Source organism: Hipposideros armiger, unplaced genomic scaffold (genome assembly GCF_001890085.2).
Source record: "Hipposideros armiger isolate ML-2016 unplaced genomic scaffold, ASM189008v1 scaffold_42, whole genome shotgun sequence".
Taxonomy (NCBI): Eukaryota; Metazoa; Chordata; class Mammalia; order Chiroptera; family Hipposideridae; genus Hipposideros; species Hipposideros armiger.
Window position 1 is genome coordinate 4329274 of NW_017731392.1, and position 21298 is coordinate 4350571.

General features: G+C 37.0%; 1 protein-coding gene across 1 annotated transcript in view; it reads left to right on the top strand.

Moving 5' to 3' along the window:
• The first annotated feature begins 2545 nt into the window (after positions 1–2545).
• Positions 2546–21298, top strand: part of LOC109380920 (coiled-coil and C2 domain-containing protein 2A) — a 45201-nt gene continuing 26448 nt past the window's right edge. Inside the window, exons 1-6 of the mRNA XM_019639003.1 lie at positions 2546–2740; positions 3720–3923; positions 9716–9808; positions 10981–11072; positions 13919–14015; positions 14801–14910. Coding sequence (XP_019494548.1) covers positions 2546–2740; positions 3720–3923; positions 9716–9808; positions 10981–11072; positions 13919–14015; positions 14801–14910 — 791 coding nt within the window. The remainder of the gene's footprint in view (positions 2741–3719; positions 3924–9715; positions 9809–10980; positions 11073–13918; positions 14016–14800; positions 14911–21298) is intronic.

The window sequence follows — 21298 nt, forward strand, 5'->3', positions numbered from 1 at the left end:
CAAAAGGCAAAACTGACTTGTGAGAGGCAGCGCCTGGAGCCAAAGGAGAGCCAAGAGAAGGTATTCATTTTTTCATTGATTGATTGATTGATTCATTCATTCATTCATTGGTTCATTCATTCATTCATTCATCAAATACTGACCACCAGAGGTAAAGCAGTGAACCACAAGAAGACCAGAGAATGCTTTAATACATTAAACAAACCTCTCCAGTCTTAATTATTGTTGTCTAGAGTTTTCTTTTAACCCATTTTTTAAACATAAAACAATTTTTCTTACACTCACTAGTTAATTGATTTTTCTGACTTAGTTAATTGACTTTTATGTTTGTCTCTATTTTTTATCTACCACACTTAGATTCTGGATTTACTTTTCTTGCTGAAAGCCTACTCCTTTAATGATTCTTTTCATCAGTTTCTGTGGCTAGCAATTTGTTTAGTCTTTGTATGTCTCAAAATATCTTTATTTTGTCTTCATTCTTGAACAATAGTTTAGGTGAGTATAAAATATGAGGCTGATACTAAAAATAAAAAATTTTTTTCCTTAACATTTTGAAGCTATAATTGTATTATTTTCTGGGATTTATCATTGCTGTTTTAAAGTGTGCTATCGGTCTAAATGTTGGTGTTTTATAGACTGTCTTTACTCCCTGGTAACTTTAATACAATTTATTGCTTAATTCATAGAAAAAGAAAGTCAGGGGCTGACTGGGAGGGAGGACTGGGGAGCTATTGTTGAACGATACAGAATTTCTGTTTGGAATGATGAAAAAATTCTGGAAGTATGTAGTAAAGGTAATTGTATGACACTGTGAGTATACTTAATAACACTCAATTGTTACTTGATTGGCATTTGGTTGTGGAGGAGGAAGTACAGATGACAGAAGGAGTTTTCCATAGCTCACAGATGAACACACCTATAGGAGCAGCTAGAGGAATCAGTACAGTATAACAAGGGCAGGAGATGTCCTGAGGCTTTTGTTACTTTCCTTGAGGCAGAAATCATGGGACTATGTTGAAATCCAATTACAATTTTTTTAGGCTTTGTCGTGGGGGTGTGTGTGGGGGGGTGGTTGCAGGGGATGTTTCGAAGGTGAGATGCCCAGCGTAAAAAAGGCATGAGGAGCCGACATGTGGAGGAACCAGCATCTTTAATTAGTAATAGCAACCTTATGTAGTGATCTGGGGGAGGAGAGCGCATGGGAGTGCGCATGCTCCCTCCTGCAAGTGTAAGTCATGCTCACATAAGGGCTTATGTAACCGGAGCCGAAGCACCTGCGCAGCAGGCTCCAGGGTCGTGTCCCGTACCCCAGCCTGCACATATTTGGACATACCCGGGTCTCGTGTTCCGGGCTTCCACTCGTGCATGCCTGAACGTGCCTGGGCCCTGTCAGGCTTATAATGGAATAAGTTTCACTCCCTAATCTATTCATTATCACTTATGCTTTGCCTCAGTTCTTATTTTCTAAGGGACCTGGGCTAAGACTGTTCCCATGAGAAGGAAAATTTGTTACATGTTGGTGCCAAGGGTGTCAGGCTCTAGAGATCTCTTATGACAAAGACATCAGAACAGGTCAAATATGAGGGCAGAAATGGGAATTAAAGAAAAGAAGAATACTCAAACTTTATTTACTTGTAAATTTGCTTACATTTTATCAGGCATTGGCTTTGTTAGCAATAGTTTCCAAATATGTCATAGAAATATGAATAGATGTTGATGGCAAGTAGACAAAATATGTGTCCATGTTTCCTCTAAGACATTATTGAGTCAGAACTGTATTCCTGGAATCCAGTGGACAGACTGGAACTTTTCTTAAGTACTTTATAGGAAGGATCTTAGAAATATTCTAGCCCCAAATCCCTTTAATTACTCATGATGAGACATTATCTATGAAGGCAGAGATTAAATAACTGGAATAATTGATAGCTCTAAAGAAACAGTTACTATTGAATTCCTTCTGCACTTAGCCTATAGCTAGGTCACCAATGATGCATTATAAGTCTGCCCTATCTTTTATAGTTCTCCAACTTTTGAAGATGGCCTCAGATGACCAGCAAAGATATGCTTTTGACACATACTTCTCGGTTAATTATATCACTTTATAGTCTGTTTCAACTGTAAAGATATAGCCTAAGGATTCTTTTTATATTGTGGATTTTCTTAATTTTGCTTAAGCAAATATCTTGGCTAAATTTCAATGTTGTGCATCCTATGGGAAGAAAATAGTTAGTAAATTACTGTGCTCAGGGTTTACAGGATGCATCCAATAAGCACTATTCACTTCAGCATCTACTGTGTTTTAGCTACTACATGGAGTGGAGATGGCATAGGTGAATATTTACAGACTTTTTACCCTCAAGAAGCTTACTGTCTCTTACGGGAGCGGGTAGACATTTATCAAAATGCCATGATACAAGTTAGAACATGAAAAGAACCAGAATAGAGAGTACATTTAAACTTCTATTTTATCCTTAAATGCTGGGGATGGATAGGTTTTATCTTTAAATACCTGAAATGGGTGGGTTTTGCCCTGTATAACAGATAGATGAGTAGAACCTGCATATTGGATGCAAATTCACCAACTAGTTTTCTCTGTGTTAGTGTGTTAAGGAATATAGATGCAAGAAGCGTTCCTGGAATTCCATGGCTCATTAATACACAGAAGCTTCTTCAGTGGGCAAATGAAGTCAGACTTGACCCAAATAATCCAGAATATTCTGATTTAATGGAAGCTATTATGGTAAGTTTTAGCAAGTATCAATACTGTAAATATATTCTATTTCCTGAGCTCTATCCCCTTATACTCCTCCATAGTTGGTTGTATATTTTTCTAGGCACTAGGAGGCATATGAAGGTGAATCTGAGGACAGTTTTCAGTATTGTTGAAGGCAATTAGAAATTCAGCAACTAAAGTAATTGCTACTTTAAGCCTGGTGGTTGAGACTCTGCCACCGCGTAGCAGCCCACAGCACATCCTGCAGGCTGACGTTCAGGCTAGCATCTATTGTATGTCTGAGCGCCAGCCATATTATTAGATGCTTGGGATAGAAAGATGACTTACTTACAGACACAGTCCTTCTCTCAAAGATCCCATTATCTAGTCACTTCTCCTACTCTTCCTTATAGCCAACTGAACTGCTCTGGTGCCCCAAACATGCTTCCTTCACACCTTTCTTCATGTCATTCCCTCTGCCTGGCAGCTGTCTTACCCACCCTACAAGTCTGATAAATGCTTCTCTCGTGACCTCAGATATGGGCTCTTCTTTTCTTGCCCTCCTGTTAACTTTTTTATCTTTATAAACTTTTAAGGCTCTAATATCATTGTGCTTTATGCTGTAGTCATTCATTCATGTGTTTTATTCTTGTGGAACTGCAGCTAATATATCTTTGTCTCGCTTATGTCAACTAGCACTCTTCCTTTCACTAGCGTTTATTGAATAAAGCAATGCATAAATAGACATAGCAATTAAGTTTTCCTAGATCGGAGCTTTCCAACTGATGTGCTGAAGTACTTATAGGTGTAATGATCCTCTCTCAACTCTTAAGGCAACTAAATGCAAACAGTCTCATATTTCAACACAGTGTGCAACACAAATATTTTGATTTTCTGTATAAGTCATAACCAGGAAAAGTTAAGGGGGGAGAAACAATACTTTGAAATAATTCTTGAATAAAAAAATTATTTTAAGTAAAAACTTTACATGATTTATGTTTTACAGTACATAAAACACAAAGAGCAAGATATGCCTAAGTATTTTCATCTTGAACAGTTGCAAGATGAATTTAACTTTATTTCTGAAGAGGAAATGAAAAAGAGTAAACGTTTCCAGCTATTGCAACTTAGAAATGCAGGTCAATTAGATGTTTTCCCACTGCAGCAAATACCCCTCTATGACAGAGAGATTCCAGATTTACTCTTCCAGGTACTTGGTTTCTATTTGAATGTGAGTTATTATATGACAGGCTAATATTTTCCTGCTTTCTTTCTTTCTTTTTTTTTTAAGATTTTATCGGGGAATTGGGGGAGGGGAACAGACAAGTTGCTGTCCTTTTGTTCTTCAGTCTAGTTGTGGAGGACGCCGCTTCACTGGCCCATGTTGGTATTATCGTTGCTGTCTTCCTGGGTGAGGCAGATCAGTCGCCAGCCTCTGGATGGCCGCTCATGGCGATTCTTGGCAGCTCACGCTGGCTGCTGGCCATTCACAGTAGCTCACGGCAGCCCACTGCAGCAGGGGCTGCAGCCTACGCCATCGCCGGCGACTCATGGTAGCCCAGCTCCAGGTTGTTGCAACCTATTTCACAGACAAAATCCTTTAGGTCTATTATAAATTTATGTAAATATTGTATTTTTGCTATTGTGAAATGCATCACCAATTTAAAAGCACCTTATGAAGAGAGAGAAACACTACCACGTTAAACTTACACATTGATTATAAAGCACACCTCAATTTCAGAAACTTTAAAATGTGAGGGGAAAAAAAGAGAGAGAGACATTAGCCTTATGCTACATGGGGGTGGTGTGCTGGAGCCTGCTGTCGCCAGCCATTGGGAGCCTGTTATGTGCCTCTCTTCCCAACTCCACCTTCAGTGACTTCCTGTTGATTGCTTTACATTTGTTGCTGGGGGAATATATACACCATAAATCAGCAAATGCTACAAATTGGGGCTTCCCCTCCCAATCCCAGAGAACTGGTTGTTAAACATTTACTAGTACACCATTAATCTTGAAATAGTGGATTGTAAGAGTTAATTCCTGTAGAAACAACCAATTGTGGTAATCATAGCGCTTGAGTCTGCTAGGAGACGGTGCAAGAAGAAAGGTGTAAGTGGTGTGTAAGCACCAATTTTTGTGCTGTCAGTGTATCCAGACTCATTGTGTTAGGAAGAATGGATTAAAGATCTATAAATGAAAAGGAGAACTTTAAACCTATAGAAAAGCAAAAAAATATGACATTGAAGTAGACATAAGCACAAAAAGGCAAGATTGATGAATCTGTGTATAGTAAAATTCAAACTTAATTTGCATGCTATGTAACTGGCAAAGGATTCCATATAATCAAGGAAATGAGCGAAAGATATGAATGGGCAATTCACAGATGAGGATCCCTGAGTAGTCATTTACATGGAAAGACGCTTAATTTCACTAGTACTCAAAGAATTACACATTAAAAAAACATTGAGATGCCATTTCAGTGCCACCAGATGGGCAAAAATCAAAACAAAACAAAAAAAACCCTGATACTTCCATGTGTTGCTGGCCTAGAGCAATGGGCTGTCTATCCTGGTGGAAGTAAAATTTAAGTTATACTTTGGAGAGTGGTTTACACATAAACAACTAGTTTACTTGAAGGTGCTATAAATTAACCCGGTCTCTGGGTATTACATTCTACAGGAATTCTTGGCATATGTACTCAGGGGGACATGTACACAAAGTTCATCGCAGTATTGTTTTTAATTGTAAGAACCAGGAACAATCAATGTCCATTAGAAAATGGATTTCCCCGCCCAAGCTGAGCTGCCACTTAACTGCCAACAGGTGGCAGGATGGCTCAGCTAAAAAAAATTAAAAAAAGAAAAAAAAGATAAATTATGGTATATTTGTAATATTTGGCTATTAAAATGAATTAATACAAAGTATGTGTATTAGCTTGACTACATCTCAAAAACAATGATGAATTAAGATGGCCAAGTGATATGTGCTTTGTGATAAGATTTGGTAGTTTTAGAACATGTTAAACAAAGACCGATGTATACGCATATACTAAAAGTGTAAAAGCATGTAAGAGAATGATAAACACCAAAATATGGTTTGTTTACCTCGGGAGAGGTAGGAGGAAAATGGGATTGAGGTGTACGCAGGGGAGGCTTCAATAGTATCCATAATGTGTTACTTCATTAAAAAATATCAAATGTGAGAAAGGTTTGGATTAATTAAAGCTGAGTGATGGTCATTCACACATTTTCAATATGCTTGATATTTAATGATAAAAACAAGTATTTCAAAAAGAAAAATAATGTTCAGCATTTTGGATTTTTCCAGGGAGGTAAACTGCATTGAAAAAAAGTGTTTGAGGTTAATTGTAGAATTGAAGGACCGAGGGGAGAGACAAGAAGGCACCACCTTCACATCCACTGGATGATTGGACTAACGTTCAGATTTAATTAGCCAGGGAAGCAGAAACACACAGACGCAGGGCGGGACATAGTGCAGGACAGCTGCAACAAATTCTGACGTTGGTTTTTCCTGGGCTCTGGTACCCTGATGGGGAGTAAGCTTCTTGTGACATACCCACACAGAGTAGGGGTTTGCCATAGCTGAACAAACAAAACAAAACAGAAACAAACAAACAAAAAAACCTGTATAACACAGGTAAGGTTTACATCACCACACCAGAAGAAATAATACCTGCATAGTAAATGTACTTCTACTTAAAGGAATGTTTACAAACATTGGACTCTTCTGGCTCTTGAACCCAAGTCAAGGTTACTAAGGCCATAGTCATCCTTCAAGAGAAGAAATAGAGCAAGTGGTCAGGTGTCCCTAGCAAATTCTCTGTCTCCAGCTTTCCCACATTTTGGAAAACCTATTTCTTATACTCTACCCTTTGAGTGTGATTCTTTTTTTTTTTTTTGAGATTTTTATTGGGGAATTGGGGGGATGGGAACAGTGCTGGGGGATTGGCCAAGGGGAACAGACAAGTTACTGTTGTTTTGTTCTTCAGTCTAGTTGTGGAGGACGTTGCTTCACTGGCCCAAGTTGGCACCATCATTGCGCTCTTCCCGGGCGAGGCAGATCAGTCGCCGGCTTCTGGACGGCCGCTCACTGCGGCTGCTGGCCGCTCACGCTGGCTACTGGCTACACACGGTAGCCCATGGCAATCCACTGCCACAGGGGCTGCAGCCTACGCCGTCGCCGGCGACTCACGGCAGCCCAGCTCCAGGTTGAGCTGTTGTTCAGCATCTTAGCTGTGGAGGGCAGTGTTCACTGGCCCTCGTATGTGGGATCCGAACCGGGGCGCTCTGGCATCCCAAGCGAGTTCTTAACCATCGCGCCACTCGGCCGGCCCTTGACTGTGATTCTATACCCTATTATCTGTATGGCTCTGAAACTGAGTTTGATATGAAGATCATGATCGGAAATATTTTTCTTCATGGACCCCTACACAAACATTATACTTAATCATCAGTTTCCCCATTAATCTCAACAACATAAGAATGCCCACTATCATTTCTACCAGTAAATGCCAATGCATTAAGCTAAAAAGGAGGAAAGGAAAAGAAGGAAATTAGAATTGGAACTGTCCTTGTTTGCAGAAAATACATTTGTCCACATGGAAAACAAGAGGCTCTACAACAAACTGCAACAACTAATAAATTCACTGAATATAGTATCCATCTTTAAAAATGAATAGCTACTTTTATTGCAAAGGGAAAATTGTACCTCCACAATGGAGAAATGTACAATAGATGTCACCATCTTGACTCAATGGTCCAACTTAATCTTATTAATTGTGGTCAGCAGAATAATGGCTCCCTGAAGATGTCTACTCTCTAATGTCCAGAACCTGTGAATACGTTATGTTACATTGCTTAATTGCTTAAAATAGATTATCTGGATGGCCCTAATATAATTATATGAGCCTTTAAAAGCAGACAAATTTTTCCAGCTGGGAGCAAAAGAAAGCTGCAGCAGCAAGAGAAGTCAGATTCCAATCATGAGAAGGGTTCAACACGCAGTTGCTGGTTCTAAGATTTAAAGGCCCACCTGCAAAGGCTGGAGAAAACCTCCTAGAAGCTAAGGGTGGGTCCCAGCTAGGAAATGAGACTTCAGTCCTATATTCTGCCAACAATCTAAATGAGCTTAGAAACAGATTCTTCCCAGAGCCTCCCAATAAGAACTCCTGGCCAACACCTTGATATCAGCCTTATGAAACCTAGAGCAGAGAAACCAGCTCTGACAACCTGGACTTCCCATCTGCAGAACTGTGAGATAATAAATTTGTGTTTTTAGAAGCCACTATATTTGTGAGACTTTGTTAGGACAGCAATAGAAAACTAATAGATTAATGAAGGACAGCCATACATTATTGCCTGCTAATATGATACAATATGAAATACACAGCATTATGTATGAAGTACTCTAGCCAAAAAAAATATGTAATCTGAATCAAATTAAGACTTTAATTGATTTACAAGAAATATGAGGAATAGAGAAACAAGTTAAAGGCCCCACAAGGAAACAATCAGACAAATTTGGAATGTGGGACAACTGGCTGTCAGGTACAACTATTTTGATCTCTTAAAAAGTCATCCTTTTTTAAAAAGCAAGGCAGAGTATTCTAGATTAAAAGAGACTGAAGAGATTTAACCAAAGGCAATACATGATCTTTAATTCGATCCTGGTTTGTGGGGAAAAACAGCAATTGGTGAAATTTGGGTATGGGTTGAATATTAGATAATATTCAGAAATTGTTAATTTTGTTTGTAATTATGGCATTGTGGCTGTGTAGAATTATGTTTTTAGTTTTGAGACATTCATGCTGAAGTATTTATTTAGGAATGAAGTGTCATGGTGTCTGTAAATTGCTTTGAGATATTTTAGACTAAATAAATAAATAAATAAGAGATTAAATAAATATGGCAAAATATTAATTACTTAATCTAGAGGGTGGATATATGGATTTTAGTATTCTTTCTAATTTTCTATATGTTTGAAAAATTTAAGGAAAAACTAAAGAAAAAAATAGCATTCTATATACCAGTAAAAACCCACTAAAAATGTAATTAACAAAGATACCCCTTGCAATAGCAATAAAACTCTAAAATACATAGGAATATATTTAACAAAATATGTGCAGGAACTTAGTTAAGAAAATTATAAAACAAGGCTAGCCGAGTGGTGCATTGATTAAGAGTTGGCTTGGGATGCCAGCTCTGAGCAGCAGGGCCCCATTCTGATCCCACGTTAGGGCCAGTGACGCTGCACTCTCTACAGCTAAGATGGTGAACAACAGCTCTACCTGGAGCTGCGCTGCTGTGAGTCGCTGGCATCGGCGTAGGCTGCAGTGGAGCTGCTGTATGTAAAAAGCTACCATGAGTGGCTGGCAGCCAGCATGAGCGGCTGGCAGCCAGAGTGAGCTGCCAAGAGCCGCTGTGAGCAGCCGTCCAAGTTTAGTCTTCATTGTGGGCGGGCATAGCCCACTATCGAACAGGCAGTCTTGTTGTTAGGAGCACCTGCTCTCACCAGCTGAGCCATCCTGCTACCTGTTGGCAGCTCAGCGGCAGCTCAGCTCAGGCGCAGCATCACTGGCCATTGTGGGACTCGAACTGACGGCCCTGTTGCTCAGAGCTCGCGCTCTGAAGCTAACTCTTAACAAACTGAGCCATTCGGCCAGCCCACATTTTCTCATAATTTCCTCAATTACATTTTTTTCTCAATCATTACTCTATTTTAAAAGATGAATGGACTTTACCCTAGAAGCAAACAAAATATAATCATAAACTGTTCTTAATCTAATTCTCAGTGGAAAAATCTGAAAGAAATGTTTTCTTCTGTCAATGCCAATGTCTCCTACACGTGCACTATTAGCTATTCATTTCAGTTCTGAAAAGGCTCATTTCAGTTCTGAAATGAATAGTTAATATTTTATTGCTTCATGTCATATCTGAACTCTTGTACATTAAAGAAGTAAAACTAATTTAATTCTCTGTTTAGGAATGTGAAAATCAGATAGAGAAAGATATGTCCATTTCAGATGTGAATTCTATTATTGCACAAAGGATTAATTCTGCCAATATTCTGAAAAAGGTAACAACAACAAAATAGTACAATCAATATGTTTGTATTTACTTTTGTAAAAACTGGTCTGCCGGATGTATGGTACTATACTCTTCCCAGAGAGTCAGATGGTCAAATCTACTTATTCATCACCTCTTTCTCATCATTGAGAGATTTTCTCTTCTGTTCACTTCCTTTTCAGAGTTAGGTACTTACCATCTGTAAATGTACACTGTTGATCTACATTATTGATGCAGAGGTTACTTCAAAGGACAGCAAACTCATTATTAATGCACATCCCAACTTTTTCTGTTTAAACATGAACATTAAAGACTTCCCATCTCTCTTTCTTTTATTAAATGTATTGGGGTGACAATGGTTAATAAAATTAAATAGGTTTCAGGTGTATATTTCTATAATACATCATTATACCTCACATTGTGTGTTCACACATTGTGTGTCAGTTCTCCTTCCATCACCATAGAATTAATCTCCTTTTCCCTCTTCTACTATCCCCCCCACCCCCGTAACCACATATGAGTGAAATCATATGGTTCTTGACTTTTTCTGGCTTATTTTGCTTAGCATAATAATCTCAACATCCATCCATGTTGTTGGAAATAGCAGTGTTTTTGACCCTAAAAATTCACTTTGAGAAATATGCCAGTATTTTGCCAGAATCCTTACTTTTACTAGTAACTCATAATGTTGTAAACCACAGCACTTCAGGGGACGAAGGGATGAAGGAGCTTAAAGTCAGGATAGGATTGACTAAAAGGAAACACAGAAATGTGATCACATTTCTTTGAGCTTGGTGGTCAAGGTTCATGTCCATTACAAGTGGCTGTTACAGAAACGCATTCACAGGGTAATCATCTCCTTTGGGAAAGACTGGTTCTGTCCAGGTGTGCTATGAGTTAGGTGGGAAAAGAGATAAGAACAGAGTTTAAGATGACATGAAAGAGACGTGAAAGGCAAAAGAAGTAGAAAGAAATAACTTGCTTTGGTGTTATTAATGTTAACATTAGGAATGATTTTGATAATGGAAACAGACAAAACCATAATTTCACTTATCCAATCCCCCTTTCCATTCATTGCTTGCAAAAATTAGTGGTAAAAAATAATGGTACCAGTAGCATTGTAAACACTTGATTTTAAAATATAGACTCTGCATTTTTTTTAATTCTAAAATTTTTTTGTAGAGGAGAAGGTTGATCATGAAAAGAATTGTCAAAATTAGCAAATTTAACTTATCAGATATCGTGGCTGATTATGAAGAACTTGTCTCTGCAAGGTACCTACTAAAATTATTATTAAGCATGAAATATAGAGCTTTAAGCTAATGCCTTCAAAGTCCACTAATAAGTTCTTTATTTTTATATTAATTAAGTTACATGTCAAAAGATGAAGTTACACAGCATGAAGTGAAATACAGTGACTTAACATATATTTGGTCATTTTAATATTGCATTTGACATATCTATCTATGTGTTTTTCTTTGTATGGTATTTTAATTTATAACCCTCTCCTTACTGATCATTTTTAGGGCAAGAAAAAAATACTTTTCTGCCAAACTAGTTTTGTCCTAAGATTTTCCTGTCCTGAGACTGCTGGTGGAAAAGTCATGGTGGTAGCACCACACACTAAGCTTGTCATCTACCCCTTTCAAAACTGAATCCTCAGCCCTACAAGGGCACTGTGAGCCACAGGGAGCAGCTGGGGGAGCCTGTGGCTGGAGTAACTCAATTCTCATACTGTCCCGTCTGTGAAACGTAGGGGTAGGACCAGGAGCAGGGATGCCATGTTTCTGGGAAACCTCCCTGGGTTCCTACTATTACCAATAAGGTTATTTTTTTTTCAGTTTTCTGATTGTGATATTATACTTTATTTTATTTATTATTATTAATCATTATTAGTTTTAGGTGTACAAAACAAGGCAATAGTTATACTTTTCACCCCTCACAAAGTGACCAAGCCCCTCCCTCAATCAACTGCCCCCTCCCCCAATATCATATATATCTATCATAATTCCATCGACTCCACTCCCCGCACTGTACTCCACATCCCGTGACCACGTATATATCAAATCTTAGTTGACACACAGTATTATGCAAAGGCAGCTTCATATGTACAGCACAATGGTCAGGCCTCTACACCATCCATGCAGTGGTCTCCCTAACTAGACATGAGTCCATCTGACCCCCTAAAAAATATTTACAACATTATTGATTATACTCCCCAGATAGTTTGGGGAGTATAACCAATAAGGTTTTAATTGGTTTAGGATGCTAAAATCTATTGTGTTTTATTTTTGGTCTTTGGGCAAAATGGGTGTGACCAGACAGCTATAATTTCATGGATTTATGTTACCAAGGTTGGCAGCATATGTAACTAACTCCTATTTCAGATCCATGTAGAAAAGTTGAATTTCTAACCACTTTTAAGAGTATGATTCCTGAAGAAAACAAAATTCCGAGAGAACATCATGTTTCGTGGAATTACCTCTCCATGTCCTTCTCTCTTCTCAAGCCATATACCCAATGAGCATGGAACTCTCATGTTCCCTCTTAACATGAGAGTGAACATAGAATCTCTTATACTCAGAAAGTGATTCCTTCCTTCGGTCTAAAGACAACTCTGTCTCCTCTCCACATGGAGAGAATACGGCTCAAAATAACAGCCTTATTCATAATAATCAATTTTAAAAATTGATATCTTTTAAAACTAAGTTATCTTGTGTATAAGCAGCTGATCACTTTTACTTTTTAGCCAGCTGACACATGCAGTTTGTAAGTTTGTTGAACGACGACGGAAGTTAAAGCCTCAGAGAAAAGAAAGGAAAAAAGTGGTAGCACAGACTGTTAGTCACGGAGATGTTAAAATTCTTGTCCGAATACTGAGGGCTTATAATATCCCTAGCAGGAAAACATCAGTTAATAGGTAAGGCAATATGCACCAATTTTTAGAGTTGCAAAAGATCTACCTTAAATGTAAATTTCCATACTGTTCAATTTGTAAAACTTTGCACTTTCTGAATGCCCCATATACAGAAGCTAAATAAAAGTTGAAATCTTCATGTGGATAGCCAAACTTCCTGTCATTGCCATGGATTAAGAATTTTCAGAAGTTTGAGATGCCCAAAGTGACTTTAACATGTCTATATCAAATAATGGGTGCTATATCAAATAAATGCCTTTTGTCCCTATTCCCTGTTGTGGAAACTTGGGAAGCCTCTATTGCCTACTGCACTCTGCCCCTGGCCCCTCGCAGTATTGGAAGTAGAACTCTGGAGAGAGCAGGCTGTTTTGGACTTGTCATTTTAGATGACTTCTACCAAAATCAGATCCTACCCATCTCTTCTGCATGCACTTCAGGGTTTTATTTGTGTTTTTTTGGCAGAGGATATGGGTATCACCATTGGGTGGCCAAATTAAGGCATCATGAATATTAAATACTCTTGTATATTCCTGAATATTGAGTATCTCTTACCTATTTAATCTCATGTATGGTTCATATGTTATGGATATTTAGTACCCAGGTACCTCAGGAATATTAAGTATCCCTCACTAAGTTTAACATGTATGTGCTCTACTTGCTTGTGTTTGCTACATCCTGTGAAGTCTGCATGTGAAAAACAAATATTTTGTTTACTAGCTATTAATCTATAGTAAAAACTTCTTAAAAGTTTTGCCTGTTTTTGTAAACTACAACCTTATTTATTTAACAGAATTGATATTCTCAAAACAAATGCACATTTCAGAGGCTGTTTTGTGAAATAACACCATTAAAATCACCATTTTCTATAACCATCAATTTATAAAAGAAAGTATTGCAACACCAGAAATAGGAAGCATGTAATCTTAAAGTATCATTTTCCTCCTTTTGCTGAGGACCAGTGGATACTTTGTCATAGAATGGATCCAATCTATATTTCAGCATTTAGGAGCCGCTCTTCCAGAGCAGGGATCATCAGATGTTAAGCTCTAACCACCTATGACATCAAGATCCAAAACAAATGCTATAGAATCCAGAGTAACTGAATTATATATGTCCATAAGCATAGGCAAAAATCTGCCACTTCCACCAAAACTAATATTAAAATGAATTAAAGTGTGTATCTCTCTGTTGTTTTTCCTGAAGAGCCTTGGATATGTCTCCTCATTTGGTATCATCCATATCTCGCCTCAGACATGAAGAATCAATCAAATTGGGAGACTCAGACGAGATCTTAAATGAGGTAAGTATTTAGCACTTCTATAAAGTGCGGTTTTGATTCTGTTTGCCCTGAATTGCAACTGGAGCCTAATTGGTCTCTCTATCTCTAATTTCTTGGGCTTCAAATTTACTTTCCATAACACAGTGAAGGTGCTCTTTTTATAAACTGTAGTTCTAACCATTTCATTACCTGCTCTCCTGCTCTCAGGGTCCATAGAATAAGTTACAAGCCCCACAGAATGCCTACAAATATCTGTAATGATCTGGCTCTTACCTACCGGTCAGCCACGTCTCTTTCCACCGAACAGCAGTATCATATCATACTACTACTTGTTCTGGAAGGCTTAGGTTCATGCCCTTTCCTTTGCCTGGAATGGCTTCCACACAGCTTCATATTATTGGCCACATGAACTGCTATTTCTAAGCTCAAGCTCAGGCAGTGTTTTCTCTGTGAAGCTCTGCTCGTCCTCACCCCAGAAAGTTAATCATTTCCTCTCCTGAGTAATGATTATATCTTGGTTATTTTTTTATTTTATTTCTCGTATTTTATATTTGTTTACCTATTTGTTTTCCCCTAATAGACTATAAACTTCTTAAGAGAAAGTTCCATTTATCTTTGGATCCTAGTAAAGTGTTTGATTCGAATAGGACCAATAAGTGTTTATTAAATGAATGAATGCATAATGGTTGTTGGAAAAGCTGGAAAAAGTAAGGCATCCAGTTGTCAGCCTAATTTCCTAGCTTCTGCCTTTTATCAGCTATGTAAAATATTACAAAAATCTAGTCAATGTTTATTACGTGTTTCAGGCTACTGTACACCCTTTTGTGGAAGTTTCCTTTCAACACACTGTGTACCAGACCAGTACTGCAAGTGGATCTCATCCATGCTGGAATGAGGAAATTAAAGTAGATTTGAGGTAAGTTAGAGTCCATTTTTCCTCAGCTCCTAAAAAAAGAGCACTAACAAGCCAACACCATTTGTTGAGGAAATTATCCTTTCCACGTTGTGTATTCCTGGCACCCTTGTCAAAGATTGGTTGACCTGATGTAGACACAGGGATTTATATCTGGTCTTTCTGTACTATACCATTGGCCTTTATCTGTCTTATGCCAGTACTATACTGTTTTGATTACTATAGCTTTGTAATATAGTTTGAAATCAGGAAGTGTGATATGTCCAGTTTTGTTCTTCTTTCTCAAGATTCATATTTGATGCTATAGATAGCTATATAAATAAGCTTTTGTTATTAAAAATGAAGTGCACTAAGACAGATTTGAAACTTAGAACTTAAAATTGTTCTCTAAACTCAATTTGCAATTTTCAGTTCTCACTTCCTATTGTTTACATCGTTAGCGATCGCTGAAGTGAAACCTATATAAGGGGTCATCCCTTACCACATCAGCCACGTCCATTACCAAAGTCCTTTCTCTTTTCCTGATGCCCTTTCCTCTTTGTCCTCCCAATCTTGTTTAGCATCCTCAATTTTCTACAGATCGTGTGGTTCCTGACTATTTGCATGCTTCTTTGATGGCATCACTCTGACTTTTTAACTCCTGATTTTCTCCTGGTTCCTGAACGCCAACGTCTGGGACCTTGGGCTTCTTGTGTTGCTTTTCCCTGCAGCATCTGTGTTCTTGACCTTGGCTCTTTGTGAGTAGGTCCTGATTCTTAGGATGAAACAATCTGTCTATTCCTTTCAACTTCCAGTCACTCTGTTTCCTGCACGATTATATAAATGAGGTCCTGGCTATAAGCTCTAATCGGGAAATTCTGTACTCATTCAGTCACTTTTCAAACAAACGAACAGCCTTGAGGTGCCACATGCAAGCTGTGGGAGCACAGAATCACCAACTACCAGCATCTTCTCCAGTCTTCCCTTGCCAAAGAGCTTTGACAGAATTCCCTTACTCCAAAACCTATCCCACTGAATGCAATTGTCTGTACCATATGAATATTCATAGCCACCACTCCGCACAGTGGAAACCTCCAGACCCTAACCAGTATTTGCAAGGAGAAAAAGACTCTGGTTTTTGCCATTGTTTCAGCATGGGAGTAAAAAACCAAACAGAGCAGTATACTTTCGAATTTTACTAGCTTAGATGCTATGGATACTTTAGCTACTAGCAGAAATCAAGTCTCTTCTTCCAGATTCAACACAGGCTCAATGGTATTTTCAGTCTTTTGCCAGAGTTCTTAAAGTGGTACCCTTGTTATGTGGCTGCCTGTCTGGACCTTGTACTTCTTGTTTTGCCTTGTTCTCTGATATTTGCTTACCCGACCTTTTTTTACTCTTTGTGTGTGAACAGGAGTATTGATTGAAAGGAAGTCAATTATATTGTACAATATTAAGTGATCACTATAGTAAAATGTATTAAGCTAAAGGTTTATAAAGGTATAAAATGTGGTTATGTGTGTGCAAATATTTGGTATATTAATTTAGACATTAGAGTTATTAGAAATATACTGTATTAAATAAATAGATTTAAGAGTACATAAAATAGCCAATAAGATAAATAAACTTATAAGTGAACTAAAGAAAGGAGGCTGTAGAGTATTTGCATTCTTGAAATCATAGCAGTGAGATAAGCCAAGAACACATTTAGAGTACAACCAAGTGGATCAGAGGGTTCAGCTAAGGCAAAACCATTCAGCCACGGCTTTTTGTCGCCTCCGATAAAGGGCTCTATTCCCTTTCCCACATGACATTTTGGTAAATAAAAGGCACATGCAAATGAGATAGATGGTTTGAGGAGAATACAAAATGCAAGACAATATAAGACTTGAGTGATTTAAAGTATATACTAAGTTGATGCTCAAAAATGTCTTGCGAATGAGTTATCATCTCTCCTGCTAGCACAGTGTTGTAAATATACATTCCTCCACTATCCTGTCTTAGGCATTGCAACATGAAAGGGAACTCTCGAGGGAGCAGGGTAGTGAAGTCAACTTATCACTTAAGCTTCAGCTTAAAATTATTCTTTAAACTCAACTAACGTTTTTCGGTTGTCACTGTCTGTCTCAGAAAGTTATACAAACTGTTGGAGACCCTTTGAAATAGTAGTTGCTTTCTTAAGCAGCAAGCTTCAACAAATAATGTTATTGGCGGTTGGTTGGTATAGGGAAAAGAGCCTGGCCTTTAGAAGCAGTCAAAATTGGATTCAGTGGGGCTCTGTCACTTGCTGGTGGCATTAGCTGAGCAAGTTATTTAACTTCTTCAAGCTATTAGAAGTTTCATTGAGATTCAATGCACAAACTGGAGCTGAGCGTGGAAGTTCAGTGCTTGTGATAGAGTATACTATCCTTTTTGCTACCTCCAAAATGCATCCAATCAAGTAAGCCATCAGCAGACAGCTTGCACTGTCTGTGAAATGCACTCCACTATCTTAGTTTCTGGTTCAGAGAAAATAAATGTGGGAAACAGAATAAGCTCTGTGGTTAAATAGTCATATCTTTTAGCTGCAAGCAAAAGAGCAATTTAACTAGGTGTGTGACCTAGCAGAAACCAGCAGAATTTAAGATAGTTGGAAAATCTTAATGTACCATACTCTAGATAATTTGTTTGCAAGGAGTGGCTGTAGTAGAAAGTCTTTCTGCTTGACATTTAAACATTTTTATTTTTCGTGCCAGCTATCTTATGAGATAAATAAAATAAATTACAAAGCATATGCTGGCTTTAATGGAAGATAACAGGCATCTTCAAAGCACATAGTTTTTTCTTAGCTTACACTTTATAAAAGAACATAGGTAATTTTATAGTCCTGTATGAATAATGTTCTCATAAAATAAATTAAGCATTTAAATATGTTTTTCTTATTTACAGTTCACCAGGACACGATTATAGCTTCTCAAGCTTATCTAAAATAAAAGATAATATATATATCAACATTTTTGATGAAAATATTATTGAAAAACATGAGGTAAAGTACAATAGTTATAATAATGTGGAAATAATTCTAAGTTCAGACTGAATTCAGTCTAGTAACATATTTGTAAATTTGCTTTTAGATGCATTGTCTATTTGTAACATTTTCTGAGAAGGATTCGGGGCAACTTGAAATAAAATCAGGCATGACAAGTCAGTTAAAAAATAACAGATCATAAATCACATATAGGAGGAAAAGCAGTAAATATACCAGGAATTTGGGAGAAGTGGGTTTCTACAATTGAACATTACATTAAAATGTGAGCTTCCTGGTAGCCAAGATAAAAAGATAAACAAAAATGGGTTATATGTTTCTCACTGTCTGATCAAAGAAAATATGTCACCTCTGTAAAAGAGGCCAAATTATTCCTGGAACTAAAAGCCAGTTTTGTTCAATCAAATTTTTTAAATTATTGAATATCTTTCTCATAGATATATGAAAACTCCTAACACAATGCTTAGTGCCATAGCAAGCTCTAACATAAATGTTAGATCCTTCCTATTGAAGTTGGCACTAAAAGTGTAAAGATGCATATCCTCCTTTGGGGCTCTGATTAAATGCTCTAATATAGATGTCTATCAAATTCTATGGCAATACTATTGAGGTAGCAATTAATTCTATCTGGAGGGATTCAGGATTGGATTTAGTGAAGTTGAACTAGACCTTGAAGCATGGTTCAGCAATGAGCTTTCTATAAGAACTACTGAGAAACATAATGACAATGTTTTCCAACCTGGTTTTCCAGGAGATACAGACATACATTCTTTTTAAAAACATTTTCTATCAACTCTTGATAAAAGCTGAGGGTAAAATATTAAACAATAATTTGGTGATGGCTATTCTCCAAGGAGTTAAACTGATTATAGTTTTCTGATTATCTAAACTGATAAATGATAGAATTTAGAAAATCCCAAAGAATACCTAACTATCTCTCTCAAAAGTGAATTATCTCAATGATCAGTTTGACCAGAAGTGAATAGAAGTTAACAGTTAAATTATTGCAAGTGTTTTGTGTTGTTATTGAATGAATTCCATATGCTTTAGGTGTCAAACTTATGTGACACTGCTATTTAGAAAAGGCAAGGGACTGGCTTATATTCTTGCCTCCTCTCATGGACTGGGTTGCAAGTTAATTATGGGCCAAAGCATTCCATTTTCTCATAAAAGACCAGGGCTAGGCTGAGCTCCAAGATGACCACCCAGTTTGGAAAATGTTTTGGCCTATCATTGATCACTATTCTTTAGAAAGCAGTTTTTTCCTATGCCTCAATTTTCCTCTCTTTTCTCTTTGTACTTTTTTTTTTTTTTGGCTGTCAACTATTTCTTACTGTGGATCTCCCCTTCATTAGTTGCTTGCTAGCAGAAAGCTGAGGACTTGAAAGTGTCACAGACATATTGCCTATTTTTGGCACTGAGGATGACAGGACTGAGCTGAACTGCATTTGAGCTGGCAAAGTTCCAGATTTGGAGCCTACATTTGCTGAAACTAACAAAAACCCTGGTGGTAACAAAACAGAACTTAAACTAACCTAATAACTTCGTTGTTAGTTTAAATAATTTTTTAATAAAAGAAAAATTAGTTATTTTTCAAGGTTTTAAAATTCATTAGCATACAATTTTCAGCATAGGTTCTTATAATTTTTGACCTGCTGTTACCTATTCTCTTCTCATTTCTAACTTTATCCAGGTGTGCCTTTCCATTTTTTCCTGAATTAATTTGGAAGATATTTGCCTATTTTTTAAAGAACGAACTTTAGAAATTGTCCTTAAAATTTATTCATTTTGTGTTTTCTAACTCATTTTTTTCTACTTTTATTTTTATAATGTTTTCCTCTGATTTCCTTAGGACTGTGATATTTGCATTTATCGATATTTTGGCCAAGTGTGTTGAAGGTCTAGTTTGTTCAATCTCTCTCTCTCTTTCTCTCATAAATAATGGAAACAGTTTAAGACTATAACTTTATCTCTAAAAACATCTTGGACTTAATATTCGGTTACTTATTTTTATTTTTATTATTTTCTATATATTTTTATTATGTTTCCAGCTTCCTTGACCTAATAGTTATTTACTGTTTTTACATTTTCAAATGTTTGAGTGACTTTAATGTAAACTTTTGATTTTGAATTCTGGTTTCATTACATTGTTGCCAAAGTGGCTTTTGTAATTTTTAATAATTGTTACTATGATTTTTAAAACCCTTTAAAATGTTTTATTTCTGAGGTTTAATTTTAATTATATGCTTTTTCTAGAATTTACAAACCACTTCAGCTAAGTTTAGATTATTCAGATCCAAGAGACTCAACCCCAGATTGCTGAATTAAATTTGTATTGACAAGCTTATTCTGGTATATATTTTGTTTCCTCTCCAAGGGAAAATAAATAGTAGAGACAACAGGCTAAAAAGGAAAAAAATGCCAGTGCTTCAGATCAAGCAACCACATATTGTTAGCGTTGCCTGAGAAGCCTCTTTTGTGCTCTCTCCAAGCCACTTCCTCCCCAGGAGTAACTACTATCTTAACTTCTAACAGCATAGATAGATATTGCTGATTTTTTAACTTTATAGGATTGAAATCTCATACAGGCATCCATTTGTAGATGGCTTATTTCTCTTTACATTGTGTTTGTGGGAGTCATCCATAATATTGCATTTAGCAATAGCTCAGTGATTCTCATTGCTCTATAGTATATTGTAGGAATATACAATGACTTTTTTAATGCATTCCACTGTTGATAGATAACTCACTTCTTTCTAATTGTTGGCTCTTACAAATAAGACTGACATAAGTATACTTGTACATGTCTTTGGGAAATATATCTATGTATTGTATTTCTGAGGGGTGTATACTTAGAAGTGGCATTGCTAACTCTTGGATCAAGAATATGTTCAGCTTTAGTAGTTAAATGCCAAGCAGTCTCCAAAATGGTTGTGTCACTTTATACTTCCAGCAGCAGTTTATAACAGTTCTAGTTGCTCCACATCCTTGCCATTACCTGGCATTGTCTGTTTTGTTTTTCTGTTTCAGCCATATCGATAAAAGTGTATTCATATCACCTTGTGATTTTAATTTGCATTTTCATTTTAACTACTGAAATTAAGCACCTTTTCTATGTTTACTGGCCATCTCAATATTCTCTTTTGGGAAAGATCTGTTCAAGTATTTTGTCCATTTTTTCATTGATTTTTTTTTCAGGCATACAAAACAATGTAATAGACATTTACACCCTTCACAAAGTGATAACCCCCCTCCCCAAATCTACTATCCCTCTGACATCGTATATAGTTATTACAATTCCATTGACTCTATTCCCTATGCTATACTTCACATCCATGACCATATATATATATATATATATATATATATATATATATATATATATAT